The following is a 16,165-nucleotide window of genomic DNA, read 5'->3' on the forward strand; positions in this document are numbered from 1 at the left end:
TAATAAAACTATTGTCACTATTGAATGGAAAAATAAAAACCCACCTAAAATGCTTGACACAACAAATTAAAAATACATCATTTTATGGGGAATGCCCAACATTCTAAAAGTGAGAAAAGCATAGGGCTATTGTAAATGTGACAAATAAGGCAAAAATTTAAGGACAGATAGTAACTTCTATTAGAAAAACCTATATAAATGTGGAAAAACATTTATACAAGACAAGATCCTGGGACTAACAAGGACTTTTCTTCCGTTTCTGAAGCAAATGTAGTATCCTGCAGTCTAAGCAGGCTGGGAACAATTGCTCTGAGTTTATCTTAGTTATATTATGCTTTTTTCAGACATCAAGAAAAGCTTCCTAAAAGCACGTCCATTTCTCCAAATATATACACTAAAATGCATTATCTCTCACTACCCATCTTTCCTTGCTTTTATCACAGGATGACCATGTTATTGTGACTGCAAGTTGACCATTATATATTGAAATCTTTCTCAAAAAGCTACATAGCTAAGGCATAATGGGCCAGTGAGGATGGGGGATGATAAGTTAAAAGAGTGGACAGATTGTGCTGATTAGGCAAAGGACATGGCCAGACAAGCATACTGACCTGCCAACTATTTACATGTTACTGGCCCTTTTTGTCCCTCTATCCCTCCATTTTTCCACACTTGTTCCTCTCCAAATCACCTAATTCACTGCTTCTCCCCACCTTTAGTTCCTCCCTTTAAACATCTAGAAGTCCTGTGCTGTTCCAAAATGCTCTTCACCAGCATCCCGTAATGTGTCCCATACCCCATGGCAGTTACTCCCCTCTGTCCAAAAGTTGCTCCAGCATTGACTCATAGTTGTGGGTGTCATACCTGGACAATGGGGCTGAGGGTCTCCTGGGACAGCCCTGGGAGGCGCCCAGACAGGATGTCCCTTCCTCTGAATCCTTAATTTGGGTTCCTGCCTGCCTTTGGGCTCTGTGCTCCTCTGGGATCGTGGAGATAGACCTGTGGTGGGCTGATGGCTCCTGGGATAGGGCTTGGAGTAGCTGGGGCAGGGTATTAATTGAGTTCCCCCACCTGCCATTGTCTCTCTGTGCTGCTTTGTGGGTGTGCAGGTATTTATCACATAAGTATTTATTACATAAGCAAACACTGTCTATTTGAGGAGTTAAATGCCCCATGACTTTCAGCTTGGGGGCGTGGGGGCATGGAGTTGCCTGAAGCAAGAATTTAGTCACATACTAAAATAGAAAACAGAAAATATTTAGTAATGTATATCATCAACATGCAAAAATTTGGAACAGAGACTATGTCTACATGGAAAACTGTACATAAAGGGATCTCTACCTTTTAAATAGAGTCCAGTTATTGAGCTCCGGCTTTTCAGTATCTTGTGTGAAAGCAGCCAACATTAAAGCCCTAGTATGATAAATTTCTTTTCACATTTAATTTAGTAAAAAGTAGCTTGCATTGTGTTTCTTGCAGATTGCAAATCTCCTCCAGTATTTAGGATCACACTGGTGAATGAAAGTGTTTACAGATAGCACCATTTCAGACCAAATGAATGCACATTCTCCAACAGTGCTATGAACATTTTTTTTCTGTAAAATGTTTTTTAAAACACTTCCCTTATATTCAATGTTTCTACTTTTAAAACTTGGTCAGGGAGACATATCAACAGCTCGTTATGGAAGCAAGTGAGGATTAGGTTAGCATTAGTACTGCCTGTCGTCCAGGGAGATTTTCCATTTCATAGCATCTAAGACTTAAATGAAAATCTGTGGTGCTTGTTCGATACAAAGAGAAAGTTTGAGCTCAGGCAGTTAGAGAGATGTCCATATCACCACACTTCAACTCTTCTAAAAGAAGGAGAATTCTAATTATAATGGTTTGAATATAGATGTGGCCAAATCACTGATGTTAACATGAAATAAAAGTAAAATGGTTTTAATGAGCCTAAAGTATTAAAAATACTTCTATTGTATCTGAGCAAAATAAGCAGAATTTAGGACACAGTTCTTGTACCTCTGAGAAAAAAAAATAAAAAAAGCTGTTCAATTGCTGCCATATCTGTAATCAGACTTTATTTCCTTTTTTCTATGTTTGCTTTATCACTTTCATCTAAGCACAAACTGGGGGCATTCCCTGGTTGGTACAGGATACTGATACGGTCTGTAAAATATAAGGCCCATAAGTCTGAAATATCTGAGTGTAAGGAATTTTGATACACAAGACACAGAAATTTTAAAAGGGAAGTATCAGGTTATCATTGTACTGTGGAGTTGTCATGCCCTCCTCAATGCAAGTGAAGCAGAAATGGTTCGTTCACCAGGAATGGAAATGAACACCTGGACTTCTAAACTCTTGATCTTGTTGTTAGTTATATGTTGCACAAGAAACTGGGCCCCTTTGGGAAGCTCTTGCTGATAATATGAAATATTTTGTTATGTCAGGAATCAAGAGCAAGCACTTTGTAAGCACAAAGGTAAATTCAAAAGAAGGTTTTCAAAGGAATGTGCATTGCTAAGATAAGTAGTTGTTTTAATTGCAGTGTTTTAGACCAAACTTCAGTGGTTTAGTTTGTGACATATGTGAGAACATAAAACAGAGTCCTAACTGTGACATTGTATTTAACACACACCTAAAAGGGCCATCCACAGCATGTGTCCACAGCAACCTGTAAGTATGTTCCTTGAAACATTTCTGAGCACCTTTTGTGCTAATGCTTCGTAGTCCGAAGGCTTCCATTAGGTTTTCTGTAGGATGTATTCTTCCCATGTATAAAATTTATTTCAAGATGCTCAAGTGGGAATAGTCACTTGCTCCAAGCTCTGCAGAGTGAAAATCAGCCTGCAAGTGACTTGCTTCTGCGCAGCTATGTTTGGCACACAATGTCACCTGCAGAGTTCTCTGGGCCTGCAGACTAAATCATTCGGTTTGGTGACAGTAGATGCCCAAAGGGAATTTCCTCAGACGAAACAACCTGCATGGCAAGGTTTCTGGTCAGAGGTAAGAGACTTTGGGGAATGTTCATCAGGGTTGTTCTTCCTCCTGTTAAAGAGAATTTATTTTCTGCGTCATTTGCTTTTTAGCTGGGCCTTAATTTCCCCCTCCCCTCCAATGTGCAGAATGTCATAAAAATCGTGCAAAACACACATAGGTGCACTCCCTTACACACACACTATTGATGTCAGTGATGTATCACCATTTTTTCAGATTCATATTTTCATCTTTGAGCAGTGAAGTTACTTTTATTATTTCAAATCTCAGCTTCCAATCAGAAGTACAAGTTACTAGTCCATATGATTACAGAAATATGCTAAGCTAATGGGACCCATGGGCTCCATGACTACTGATACCACAGGACAAATAAAAGGAATATCTAAGTATTTACCAGGGGCAGGGAGGGGAAGGCATACACCCGAATTACCCATTATACAGATCACTAACTCTTTGTACAGTAGTCTTCCAGACATCAAAAATCCTCTACTACAGCCTCGAGCTCCCAGTTGGCACAATGCTGCCCTGCAGCTTCAGCACTGCTTATCTTTTTCTCCTTGCGCTTCTCAGAGTTTCCAGTGAAGAAAGCGGGAAAGAAAACAGCTTTAAAGTAGAACTATCAAAGCATGTAAACTAAATGCCAGCTTAGCTCCCTCATCTTTCCTCTTTTTCCCAAAATTCTGTGACATAAATTACATGTCCATCCAGCAGGCCTTCCTCCTCATTTCCATGGTTGGTCCCTGGGTAGTCCCCTGTCCTCTCCATGTCTCTGCTTCCTTCCAGGCACAAAGGACAGGGGAAGTGCAGCAGTGAGTTCTTCTCCCTTCACCTGTCAGCCTGTAGTCCCTCACCTAATACCTTCTAATGTACTGCTACGCACAGAGAGAGGTTCCTACCGGAACCTTGTGCCAGAGGTCTGCATGCAAATCAGTATTTAAAATTGGTGATTGTAAATATACAGAAATTTATAGAAATACATTTGTAATTTGCTTCATATAGCTTTGTTAAGCTAGCTGCTCCCATCGGGAGCATGTGTGGTAGCTCAAACATCTAATCTTGCTGCTTCATTAGAAATATGATGAGTAAGAGAAGGAATAGACCAGTTGCTTTTAAAATGATTTTTCTAGCTCAGCTAAGAAAACATTTCGCACTCTGTTCATCAATATTTTTGTGCTTAAGAGCAAGGTCTGGTTTATTAAGAGCTATACTGCAAACCAGTACGAGAAACAGTGGCTGCAGAATTTCGTGATGATTAAGGGCATTTCTCTGAAGAGTTTTGTACAACTTGGAAGACTGGAAAATACAATGCTTGACAGTGATTTCAATGCCTTTTTCAATATTTCTTTGCAAATATGTGACCTGGAGAGCTGAATAATACTCATCCCACAGTGTACAAGGCTGCTGATTGTGGAGCCAGACACTGAGCTGATAACTGTTCACAGCTAGTCAATGATAATATAAAGCAGTGGATTATCTGATTGTAATTCTGTAGCCTGAAGTCTTCATCTCTTTCTATCCCATTCATTTGTCTTGTTTTTTGCAACTTATTGTAAACCTGTGGTGCAAGATGTGTTGGCAGTGAACACTGAAAGGAATATTACTTTTAGCTCGTAACAGAAAATTCAAAGATGATGAAACCATTTTTCTCTTTCTTCTCTGTCAATTTATTCTGTCCTCTTTGTAAAGATTTTTTTCAAACTATAGTTGATTTTTTTTACCTCCCACTTTTACGCTTGCCTCTGATAAGATGTACAATGTTAGGGAAGTAGGTAGCCAACCATATTAATACATTTATATATGGGATAATTTGTCACTATTTGTTTGTGAGGCAATGGGACGTATCATACCTTATTAGCTGTTCAGTACTGGGAATGCAGAATAGGAAAATGATGAATGGAGTAGGACTGACAGAGTGACACAGGACAAGATCAAGGACAAAAAGTTGATAAAAGGCTTCAGTACTCTGTCAGAGCAACATGTGGTTTAGGCACAGTGTTAATTTGGAGTGTGCTTTTACATGGCTCAGAATCAGAGTCCCTGGGACACGTCTCTGCTAGGTACCACTTCAGACCGTACAGCGCACGAGCAGGAGTGGAAATCAGCTTGGATGGTGCCTAGGCAGGAGAAGAAAAACAACCCAGTCTGGTTAGCTGTGCCCTCTGCTACTTCAACCAGCCCCAAACATTTCAGAAACAACATTTTGAAAGACTGTGTTTCCAGGAAAAGAGGGCTACAAGATTATAAAATTTTCTGCATATTCTTGGCTCCATAGCTTTATAATGAAAAGGAAGAGAATAAAAGCAAAAGGTGGAGTTATCTTTCTTGACACAATCTTATCAATCACTGTATTTTTCATATTTTTTTTAAGTTAGAAATATGTAAGAGTACATCAAATTAGTCTGCATTAAAATCAAACTAATGAAGGTCAGTGCATGAAAGATATGTCAAAGACTGAATGTTTTACACTGATACACATTTACTGATTAACATTTTGATGTGATTGGATAAAGATCTCTCAATAAATAATACTTAGTGTAGAAGAAGAAACACGATTAAGTGTGTGGTATAAAATCTGTAAGCCACAGCCCAGAAACAGATAAAATATGGAATAGCTGTCAAACTAGATACACTAGATACATTGAATTAGCCATAAATTTAAGCTTTTGACTCTGGATTAATTAACATTTCTAAATATATTTTACTCTCCAGAGACCATCATACGGAGAACTATTTACAAACACTTACTGCATGTACCTACCTGCCAAGGATAGGGTAGTTAATTAGACACTGCATCTGACTTTTACTGGGTGTGAGAAACTGCTTCATCACTGTGGAGAAAACTGTGAAACAGTGAACCAAAATAATGTATAATAGTTTTCATAAGACACACCTGTGGGGCTCTTCTTGCCTTATACAGTATTTTTCCTTTTGGTGGCCACATGCCTTGTATAGGTATAGCTCCATGTGGTGGTCACACACCATTTCAGGTAGCATCCAAGCACCATGTACACACATGGAGGGATCAGCACGGAGGGGAGCAGGGGTGGGATATGACAGCTGGTTAACAATTGAATCATCTACGAAGATGATCAGGGGACAGGAGCATCTCTTCTATGAGGAAAGGCTGAGGGAGCTGGGCTTGTTCAGCCTGAAGAAGAGAAGGCTGAGAGGGGACCTTAGAAATGCTTATAAATATCTCAAGTGTGGATGTCAGGAGGATGGGGCCAGACTCTTTTCAGAGGTGCCCAGAGACAGGACAAGGGGCAATGGGCACAAACTGAGGCACAGGAAGTTCCATCTGAACATGAGGAAGAACTTCTTCCCTCTGAGGGTGACGGAGCCCTGGAACAGGCTGCCCAGGGAGGTTGTGGAGTCTCCTTCTCTGGAGATATTCAAGACCCGCCTGGACAAGGTCCTGTGCAGCCTGCTGTAGATGACCCTGCTTCGGCAGGGGGGTTGGACTAGATGACCCTTCCAACTAGAGGTCCCTTCCAACCCCTAACATTCTGTGATTCTGTGATTCTGTGAAGTGCAGGTAGTGCTTCCCCACGTCAGCAATAAAAAGGACAGTCCAACCAGGGAATCTGAAATTCCCCAAACCTTTTGGTGGGTACAAGCTGCCCATCTGTAAAAGGCCACATGTCCTGATTCCTGTCAGCCTCCCTGATAACCACTGTTATGTAAATCTTTGCGTGCTCAGATACTGAGTCCACTATTAGTGATTTACTGGATTTACTGTTGTTTTGATTTGGGTAATTGTACTACTGATTCATATTTGTTACTGTGCTGTTATTCTGAGATAAATTGTTTACCCCAAGAGCTGTTGGTTAGTCGTGTCTGTCACCGCATCTGGAACCTATGGCATGGCAGGGATGTCTTAAGGCCCTACAATGCTGGATATGTTATGAAATGTACTTCATGGCCCCAGCAAAATGCACAGTTAGAAATGGATGAAAAAAAACATAAAGAGCTGAGAAGAGGTGCTCAAGTAGTCAGAGATGGACATTATTTATGGAAATTGCTTCTTGTCAGATGTTTCGAAAAGGGCTGTGCCTAGGCACCCCGGGGTAACAAACTGAAAGGTCGTTTTGCAAAGAATGTTTAGTGACTGTGCTCTGACCTGGAGTTCAGAGATCTGTACTCAATTCTTCAATCCATTCCAGAATTTGTATGCAACCTTGTGCAAATAATCTAGTTTCTGAGTGCCATATAGTTCCCATTCTTTAAAATCAGAAAAAAGTGTTGCTTTATTTCACAGAGAATGAGTTCAGAATTTCTAAATCATTTAGCTTTTATGACAAAGAAGACCAGAGACGAGAACATGCAGAATGGGAAGTAGTTGCAGGTTACAGAGAAGGTAGGCTTCATGCCATCTAACTTTAGAAGTCTATAATACTTTACTCTGACTTACTACTCAATGCTACTTTTGTATTTGGTGGGGTGAAATAAGCATTTTAGAATACTGTTTACCAGACCTATATAAGGCAGGTGTTTTATATGAAAGACACTGCATCCGAAATGTGCTTAATTTTTCCACTGACATAAAGTGCAGCCTTAGCTGCTCTGCTGTTATGTAGACACCTATATCACAGATGCCCTTATTTGGTCCTGTGACTGCCACCCCTTATGTACATGTGCAGATTGCTTCTAAGAAGTGGGAGGCTTAGGGCTTAGGTAAGTCTCATTCCTATCATAAATAAATATAGAATAAAATAAAAATAGCCAAGCTATACTGTGAAATGAAAAAAGTCTAACAATTATTAAACACCAATGTGAAATAAACTGGTTTTTTAATTGCAATACAGACAAAAATTATTACATAACAGATTTATTTTTTTTTTTTGTGAGCGCAGAAGTATGAATATACATAAGCTTTCCCCGTGTGGAGATGTTGAAAGTAAAGTGCAATTCTTGTACCTGATTCTGGTAAACTGGAGGTAAAATTGCAGCATATGTAAAGGTCCAAACCAGAACGTTTGTCATGTTTTGGGTTGAAGACAGAGTTCCCGTCTTCTTGCCTTCATATAGATATTCGTTCAGGGTGCATCCATGTTAAGATTATGGATGTAGGCCATTCATTCAGGGTGCTCTCAGAAATAGCTGCCCTGCCTTCAGGAACTCTTAAGTAACATGTCACTTTGATGTTCTCTGATATACCTGCTTCAGGACTTTACACAATATTCTTCAAAACATGTCACTTCTATTTAAGATGTTTCAAACCTGGACTATCACTGAGGTGTCCATTAGACTCTAAACTGGCATCTCTAAGAAGCATTTTAAGCCTTCTTGACAGTGTCAAGATTTCGACATCTAACAGATTACCAAATATAGCATGCACAACCTGTCTGCAGACTCTGAGTATTGCTGTCTACATTTACTGGTATTAACATTTTTAACAAAACTATCCTCTGTATCATTTTCTGTTAATTTATTGCTATTAAACTTCACTAGTTTGGCCTGGTAACATTTCTTTCAAGTCTGTTTTCTTAGACTTTATTCTAAAAGCAGGAGGAAACAATATGCAAAACCACTATCTAAGACAGAATGGCCAACCTTTTCAGTACTGTGGGGAGCTCAGGCCATATATAGAATCTCAGGCCATATATAAATGGTAATATCAGCCTCTGGAGTCAAATGATAGCAACTTCCTATGACAGTGAACTTGTCAAACTAAATTTTGGAAAACATGTTTAATTTATTCAGGCCAGTTCTCATTTCTGCCTTCTTAAAAGACTAGCCACATGCCCCTCATTTTAGGTGAAGTTATTTAAAGACAGATAATTTTTTAAAATAACCTTAAATAGGAGCAGTTCTGTTATCAACACAGATTTGCTGGGACTCCAACAAAACTTCCACCCAGTAAATGGGTCAAAACTGTTCTTGATTAAATGAGATACAGTTTTAGTTTTAAGTATGAATCTTTGAGCCTTTAATTCTAGGATATGTCAAAACTGCAGTGTAATTGAAACTGGTATGTAGTAATAATCCAAGATTATGGATATATAACAATTTTCTGTATGTTGTGCAGCACCTGGTCCGTGGGAGTAGCATCCTCCTGCTGTCCTGGTCCTGCTGCTGTAGGTCACTTTGCAGGACGTTCCTTTGTCAATGTTCAGTCCATCTTTGTAGGGAAAGCTGAAAGGAGAAAGGCAAGAAAATAACTCCTCAGTTAGAAAGCTCCAAGGAAACAGTTGAGACAACTTCATCCTGGGAATAAAGTGTTTTACCCCGCTGGGAATAACTTGTCAGGAACAGACTCTTCAGTGATCTCTGTCAGCAAACCAGATTACCTGGCTCTGTGAAGGTACATGATAGAATTTGCCTTTCCCATTATAAAGGAAAGTAGAAAAAGACAATTAACACAAAGGCCTCTTTTATTTTAAAATCTTCTTGTCTCTCAGATACTTTGTGCTTCATTAAACAAATAGAAAGAGAGAAAAAAGGACAAAAACACAAAGCAGGAAAGGAAGAATACTTCGCATTAAAGGAGTTGCCTGTCTGTCATAGCTTCCTGAGCAGCAAAAAATGCCATCCTTGAGCCTCCTTCAGGCACATTCAGGTAATCTGAGGGAATACTAGTGGAGTGCAGCCAACACCAAATTTACATATGGGACAGCTGTGTTTTTCCTCCAGTGCAGTACATGACTCACGAAGGTCTGAGACTTGAGGTTGCATTCAGTCAGACTCAGTCGAGAACAAACTCACTGCTAGTTGTCTTCTAATTAGGACAAAATCACTGTTTCATATGGAAATTTCCTGGCTCACATTTAAGATTACAGAACAAGGCATAATGTGCCATATGTGTGAAGTAGTGCTTAACAAATGGGACGGTACACTCTGTATTGCTGCAGACGCCAAGGCTGTGCTAGAAAAGGTTTGTCTGAGCCTACGCCTGCGCCTTTTGTCAGACGCAGATACTCAGGCAATGTCTGCCACTTCAGTGCCAATACGGCAGGTTCCGAATTTAGAAACAGCTTCCACAAGCTAAAGGTAGCGATACCATTTTCACAGTTACAGAGTCTGTTTCTCTCACACTGAAAGTAAGCCAGATGCTTAAAGGTACTTAGGCTAATATACTTTTACCTGAGGAAGATTATAATTCTTTACCAGCACTAGTACTAGTTTGTATATGGTGCAGCTATGTATTCCTTCCTCCCCCGATGCCTCCTACTGCCTTCATTAGTAAAGCTGTATCCAGTCACACTAGGTGCTCATGTTGGTTGGGGATAACTGCTCAAACCTCTTAAATCTAGCCCCATAGCCAGTCTTTCAGAATTAAGGTTTATTCAACTATTCTTCCTCTCTCTCCCGTTTTTCACTAAACCACATTGTCAATACAAGCATTATGTTATCTCTCCTCTGTTCATCAACTACAAGAACTGACTACCGTAGCCTGGCTACTCGGTGCCAGTAAGCAGTCCCTGGGGCAGCGTGGCCAACCAGTGCTGTGTTGACTGTTTACCACTACAGATATGTGAAAAGACTTGATTTTATTTGCTTTTTTAATCCCACAGTTTTTGTCAGCATAAATTACAATCTGCTGTGTCACAAAACTGGTAGGTGTTGGACTGAACTTTTAGCCTTCACAGCTTTGGAGGAAGCAGGAGTATATAGTTGGCAAAGGTATTTTTAAAAATCTACATAATTTGCTTGGTCCGTGCCCAGCATAAAGGAAATTTCCATTAAATTGAACCTAAATGACAGTAAAAAAAAAGGTTAAATAATTTGTCAGTACTGTAAATTACACATTTTTAGATACTCAGTTCCTGAATATTCAGACCATTCAAATGATGGAGCAAATAATATGAACAATATAATTCATGTAGGTCCTCTTCACTGTGCAGCAAATTCAACCTTTCATGTTCTTTTTATTATTTCTCTAGTTGCGAAGAATTGTTATTCCTTAACCTCTTCAGCATATTCTTGTATTCACTTTCACTCAGATGCGTCAGAGATGGCATTTCTTTTAACAGGAGAATTTCTGTGTATGTTTCTTTTTGTCTATCCGAGTTTTGAGTAAACGTTGCAGTGTAGTTCTATTTGTGACAATGCTGTCTAGCATCCAGAAGATGGCAGTAGTTGCCAATGACTCAGTTGTAAAAGATGCCTATTTACAAAAACTGAAAAATAAAGAGATTACACCCAGAGGAAAGCCAAACTATATTTGCACGTGTGTAAAATATTACAACATATCAAATTATTAGTATTATTTATTAATTATAAGTTCTAAAATGGGCTATTGAATAGAACTTGCAAATGCATATGTTAAAGAATTTGCCCTAACAGTGAATTTCTTTTTTTTTTTAATCCAGCTATTAATATCAGTCAACCAAGCTTCAGTGGCACAGATGTCTTTGGCTATACCTCATTCCTAGCTTATTCTACAATCCCAAATATTACCTTCTCCTATGAATTCCGCTTGAAATTTCAGTTGGCAAACCACCACTCAGCTTTACAAGATAACCTGATTTTTTTCACTGGACAAAAGGGCCAAGGTAAGCTTTATTTTTATTGTTTATCCTTACAGGCTTTCAAATATTCGTTAACAAGTAGGATAACAATATACACAGATTTTTCTTGATTCTTTTTAGGATACAATTTTATTAGGAGGAAAAAAATCTCTTCAACACTTTGCTGTTTTGTAAACACACAGTAAACAATCAGGTTGTATACATGTTTCTTTTCATTAAGGAGAAGTATAACTGCTTCCAGTAATTAAAGTCAACAGTTAATCTGACACTTGAGGTACCATATTTCTGAACAAATTAAATGGAAACCAGAAGACTGAGCTTTTCTTTTCAGTCACAAACATAAATTTCATTACAGATTACATTTATTTGGTGCACAGTTTTGAGAGATGCTGCCTCAAATCTTCTTCCACTGATACTTATTTTATTGGAAAATCAATTCATCCATCCAACATCCCACATTCACCCTGCCATTTCTTCTTCCTATGTCCTCAGCAGAGGCAGCCATGAATTGCTGCAGTTGTAGCAGTGCCTGCACTTCCATGGCCCACAGGACTCACAATGCTGAAATCCAACCCTATGGCAGCCAGAATTGTACTCTCTGTTATTCATGTAAAACATGAGACCCTAAACCCAGAGATCATTTGAGGCAAGTTAACCCAAGCTAGCTATGAATAAGTTGTGCTACAATCTGTATAGCAAAGTATTCAACTTGGTCTGACTAACACAGCTGAGAAGCAGGTTACATAAATCTGCTTACTACATTTGTACCAAGATTTTAGCAATACTGTAGGTATCCCTTCACAGCTTCCCACTGTGGCAAGCTGACATGGGCTCAGCATGGAAGTGGGGTAAAAGAGGCTGTTACTCTATTACAGTGCAAACTAAAACATGTTAGCTTAGAACAGCTTAGCAGTTTACGTATCTGTGAGATAATTAAGCCTGTTACTTTTCATTTGGAAAGGTCTTGTCAAATTCAGCTAGTGCAGCTCAGCCCACCAACTGTACTTCATTGTGCCCTGATGCCCTGGTACAGCATATGGACAATCAGCCACAAACTGATTAACTTTATCAAGTTGATTACCCAAATAAGCCTAACACACAGAAGTATTAAACCACTACGAGTGTATTCAAACTCAAAATTTTGCTCTTTGTTTGTGTGTGAATCAGACTTTGCTAAGTTTTCTTCCAAACTTCAGCAACATATGCTCAGGCCTGACTGATCCTGCTAAATGAACCATATTCAACACTATTTTAATTTCATCCAGGTCTCGCATCACTCGTGCCACATTTTACTCCTGCAGCAGTCACCATTCACTCCCACACAGCTCTTCCTTTCGCTTGGTGTCACAGTTTACTCCCAGGCAGCTTTTCCTTTCATCTACTAATTATTTATTGTTGTGGATGGAGGATATATTGTCTGCCTTTTTTGGCTGGCCAAGTAAAAATGGTGCATGGAGTTAAGATTACCTAAAACCTTTCAATCAAGTCTTTCAGAAGCCAGTGTCCCCAGAATTACATTTTTATAACAATAATACATAGCTCTTTTGTAATACAAATATAAATGAATCATTAGAACATTCTTCTCAATGACAAGAATGAATCACCTCATCCAGACACATTTCTGCAACCTTGGGAACCGAATTTCAAACTGTCAGTACAGAATCTGTATTAAATGTAACAAAACACTAATTATACCTATTGTTCCACTGTCTTTCCTCAGGATAGGAAAAATGCAAATATGAAATGTAGAGTACCAATGGTGAAAAAAAACTTGATGTTTTTTTCAGTTACAATAGCCAAAAGAGAATACAAAGAAAACTCCTTAAAAAAAACATTTACGTTGCACTGAAGTCTGTCTCAAAAAGGCCTGCCTGCAGGTTGTACCCTGTAACGTCAAAGTCATTGCGAAGTATAGATCTTGCAATCATACTTAGCTGAACTGAGCAAAAAAAGTTCTTATTGGTGTCATTTTTATTAACAAGAGTACTAACATTCTGGGCTTATTATGCAGTTGTCAGGCAGAAACCCGGCTTTTTCGTATGTTGCATATAATTTCTTTTGTGAACGCTGCTGTACGGTAGTAACATGTTTCTGTAGCCCCATGTCAAGTGATGGGTGGGCAGCAGAGCACCAGCTGCCGGCAACGCTGAGAAACAACGGGGCGCCTGTAGCATTTTTATTTATTTTCTCCTTAGTTTAAATGGTTGAGGAGACTGAGTAACCCCCGTTTGAATTAGCAGAAAGCAATATTTCTTACCAAGTGAACTTTGCTTATTTCACCAAGAGGAGATGCTGTTGTTCTAAAAATTAACTTCTACCAAGTATCAAGCAACAATGCTCTCACCATGAGGAGAGTGAGGTTTTCCACAGCCTGTGAAATTTTTACATTTTCCTCTTTTTTCATTTCATTCAATTTCTTGTAGTGAGCATTCTCTTGCAGTAGCCCACCTGATTCCCCTCCATCGTCATCTTTGCCTAAACCATGGACACTGGTGTCATGGCTGACCTTTTGTGAGGTACCATCAAATGTTGTCTAACGCAGAGATGTTTAACATCTTCTTCCTCTTACCCCCACAAAGCTTATAAACCTTAAGTCCCCCTTGTTCTAATATCTCACTTCAAACCTCTCACAGCAGTCAGACTAACAGCACTCTCGATTTCCCCTGATCATAGTGGACACATCCTCTTCAGCCTCAGGGTTATAGCTGACCCCTGGCTTGGGTTGGAGTACTTGAAAAACTTCTCCCATTCCCACAGACCAAGATAAAAGTTGCCACTGTCTCTGTGTGTGTTGGGTTCGCATGCTCAGGCACTGGTGGGGGGCTGCAGGGCAGCCCTGTGAGGGGAGGAGAGACCCAGGCTGCCCCGGGACGGATACAGCTGGTTCCATTCAGCCCCGACTGACCCCACACAGGGCACAGCTGAGCCCCGCAGCCATGGTGGGGGCACCACAGGGAAAACCTGTGTCAGAAAGGGCTGAAAACAGCACAGAGAGAGGAGAAGGAAACAAAAAATGTGAGAAACAGCAGAGGAAACACAAGGTCAGAGGAGGAGGAGGAGGAAAGGTAGGAGCTTCATGCCACCTCCGCGGAGGAGCAGATTATCAACACTGCAGCCCATGGAGAGCCCCATGCCAGAGCAGATGATGTTCCCTGAAGTAATGGCAGCCCATGGAGAGCCCACGCCAGAGCAGAGAAAAGGTGTGAGGAGAAAGGAGCGGCAGAGAGAAACCACCATGTACCGACCATGGACCCTGACCCCCATGCACCGCTTGGTGCTGGGGGGGAAGAGGTGTCTGGAGTGAAGGAGTGAAGTTGGGCCTTAACGTATGTTAGGCTTATCTAAATAGTTGTTTGGTACTTATTTTACAAGTGGGAGTAAAAATATAAAAGCAAAACGACCCGTATTGCTTGCCCTGTGAATATTTAGATGGCAGTACTGCAAAAGTGTGGCAGCTTTTGTGTCCTGTTTCCAGAACTTTTCAAATTTTAGGTCAATTCAGGCTGAATACATGCTAATTACCATTGCTTTCAAACTAGAATAAACAAATCTGTCCTTTCCAAAAACTTACAAATATTGTTCTTCACTTATGAAAGAAGAGGAGGTAAATACATATATGTATAAATACGGATGCGCTCATTATCAGACAGAAAAAAAACAAAGTCTGAAAGGAGAAAACCTGTATTTTTCACTTGACTAGAAATAAATTATTTTCAGGAAACAGAAAAACAGTGAATATAAAGGCCTTCAGAATTAAAAGCACTAAACCACTGATGGTTGTAAAGAGCACAGATCAAAAAAGAGGAAAGTGCTGCCGAGTGTGCTGTTTGCAACTCAAGCGTGAGATTATTTATACATACCAAACATTTTCTCTCAGTGTAAATTATTTTTAAAGGATGTTTACTGTAGTCCTGCGTTGCAGGACACTAACAACTGGTATGTATAAAAGTGTGCTTGTTCAACAGCTATAGGGTTTAATATAAGAAGTGAAAACTAGCTTAAAACAAATAATTCCAAGTTTCATTTGCCGCTCTCTTTCAATAAAAATGTACCGTGCTTGTTTGCCTTGTTTGTGCTTTCTCTTCAAGGATTTCTTCTGGTGACAGCATGTGTAGTACTAAATGTAAATAAATTATTTACTGCATATTTTCAAAGAAATTAGTTCCAAACTGAAAGCTTAAGGAGATTTTCGAGAATTAAAGCTGTTCTGACCAGAGAAACTTGAGTAACAAATACACTAGAGCTAACAACAGATATGAAAGCAGAAGAAGCAGGAGTTTTTCCTCCCCAAAATCCATTAGTGTATATTCTACAATATAACCACCATTGGTTTTCATAGCTAAGATACTTAAGTCACTTAACTTACAAACTTGAAAGTGTAAAATGTTAAAACATTAGCGATCTGATTCTATTTGCAGTGGTATTAGTGTCAGAAAAACAAAGTCAATAAATTTATGCCATTGTAAGACTAATGCATAAGTGGAAATCAACCATTACTAAATCCCTAAACAAGTGAATCAGAAATCAACAAAAAGAAAGTGAATTTAAGATGGCCTTATTTCTTAGAAATGTGCTGGAGAGTCTGTTTTCCCTTCCATCCTTGGTATGGAGAAGGAGTAAGACAAAAGAATCAAAAGCAACAAAACAGTTAGAAGCTGTCTCATTTATGCAGACTATTAATTAACATTATCTTCACCATC

General features: G+C 39.4%; 1 protein-coding gene across 1 annotated transcript in view; it reads left to right on the forward strand.

The window, feature by feature from the left end:
* Positions 1-16,165, forward strand: part of EYS (eyes shut homolog) — a 966,530-nt gene that overhangs the window by 910,093 nt on the left and 40,272 nt on the right. Inside the window, exon 43 of the mRNA XM_075414597.1 lies at positions 11,307-11,489. Within this exon, the coding sequence (XP_075270712.1) occupies positions 11,307-11,489 (183 nt within the window). The remainder of the gene's footprint in view (positions 1-11,306; positions 11,490-16,165) is intronic.

The sequence above is a fragment of the Opisthocomus hoazin genome, chromosome 2, assembly GCF_030867145.1.
Source record: "Opisthocomus hoazin isolate bOpiHoa1 chromosome 2, bOpiHoa1.hap1, whole genome shotgun sequence".
Lineage (NCBI taxonomy): Eukaryota > Metazoa > Chordata > Aves > Opisthocomiformes > Opisthocomidae > Opisthocomus > Opisthocomus hoazin.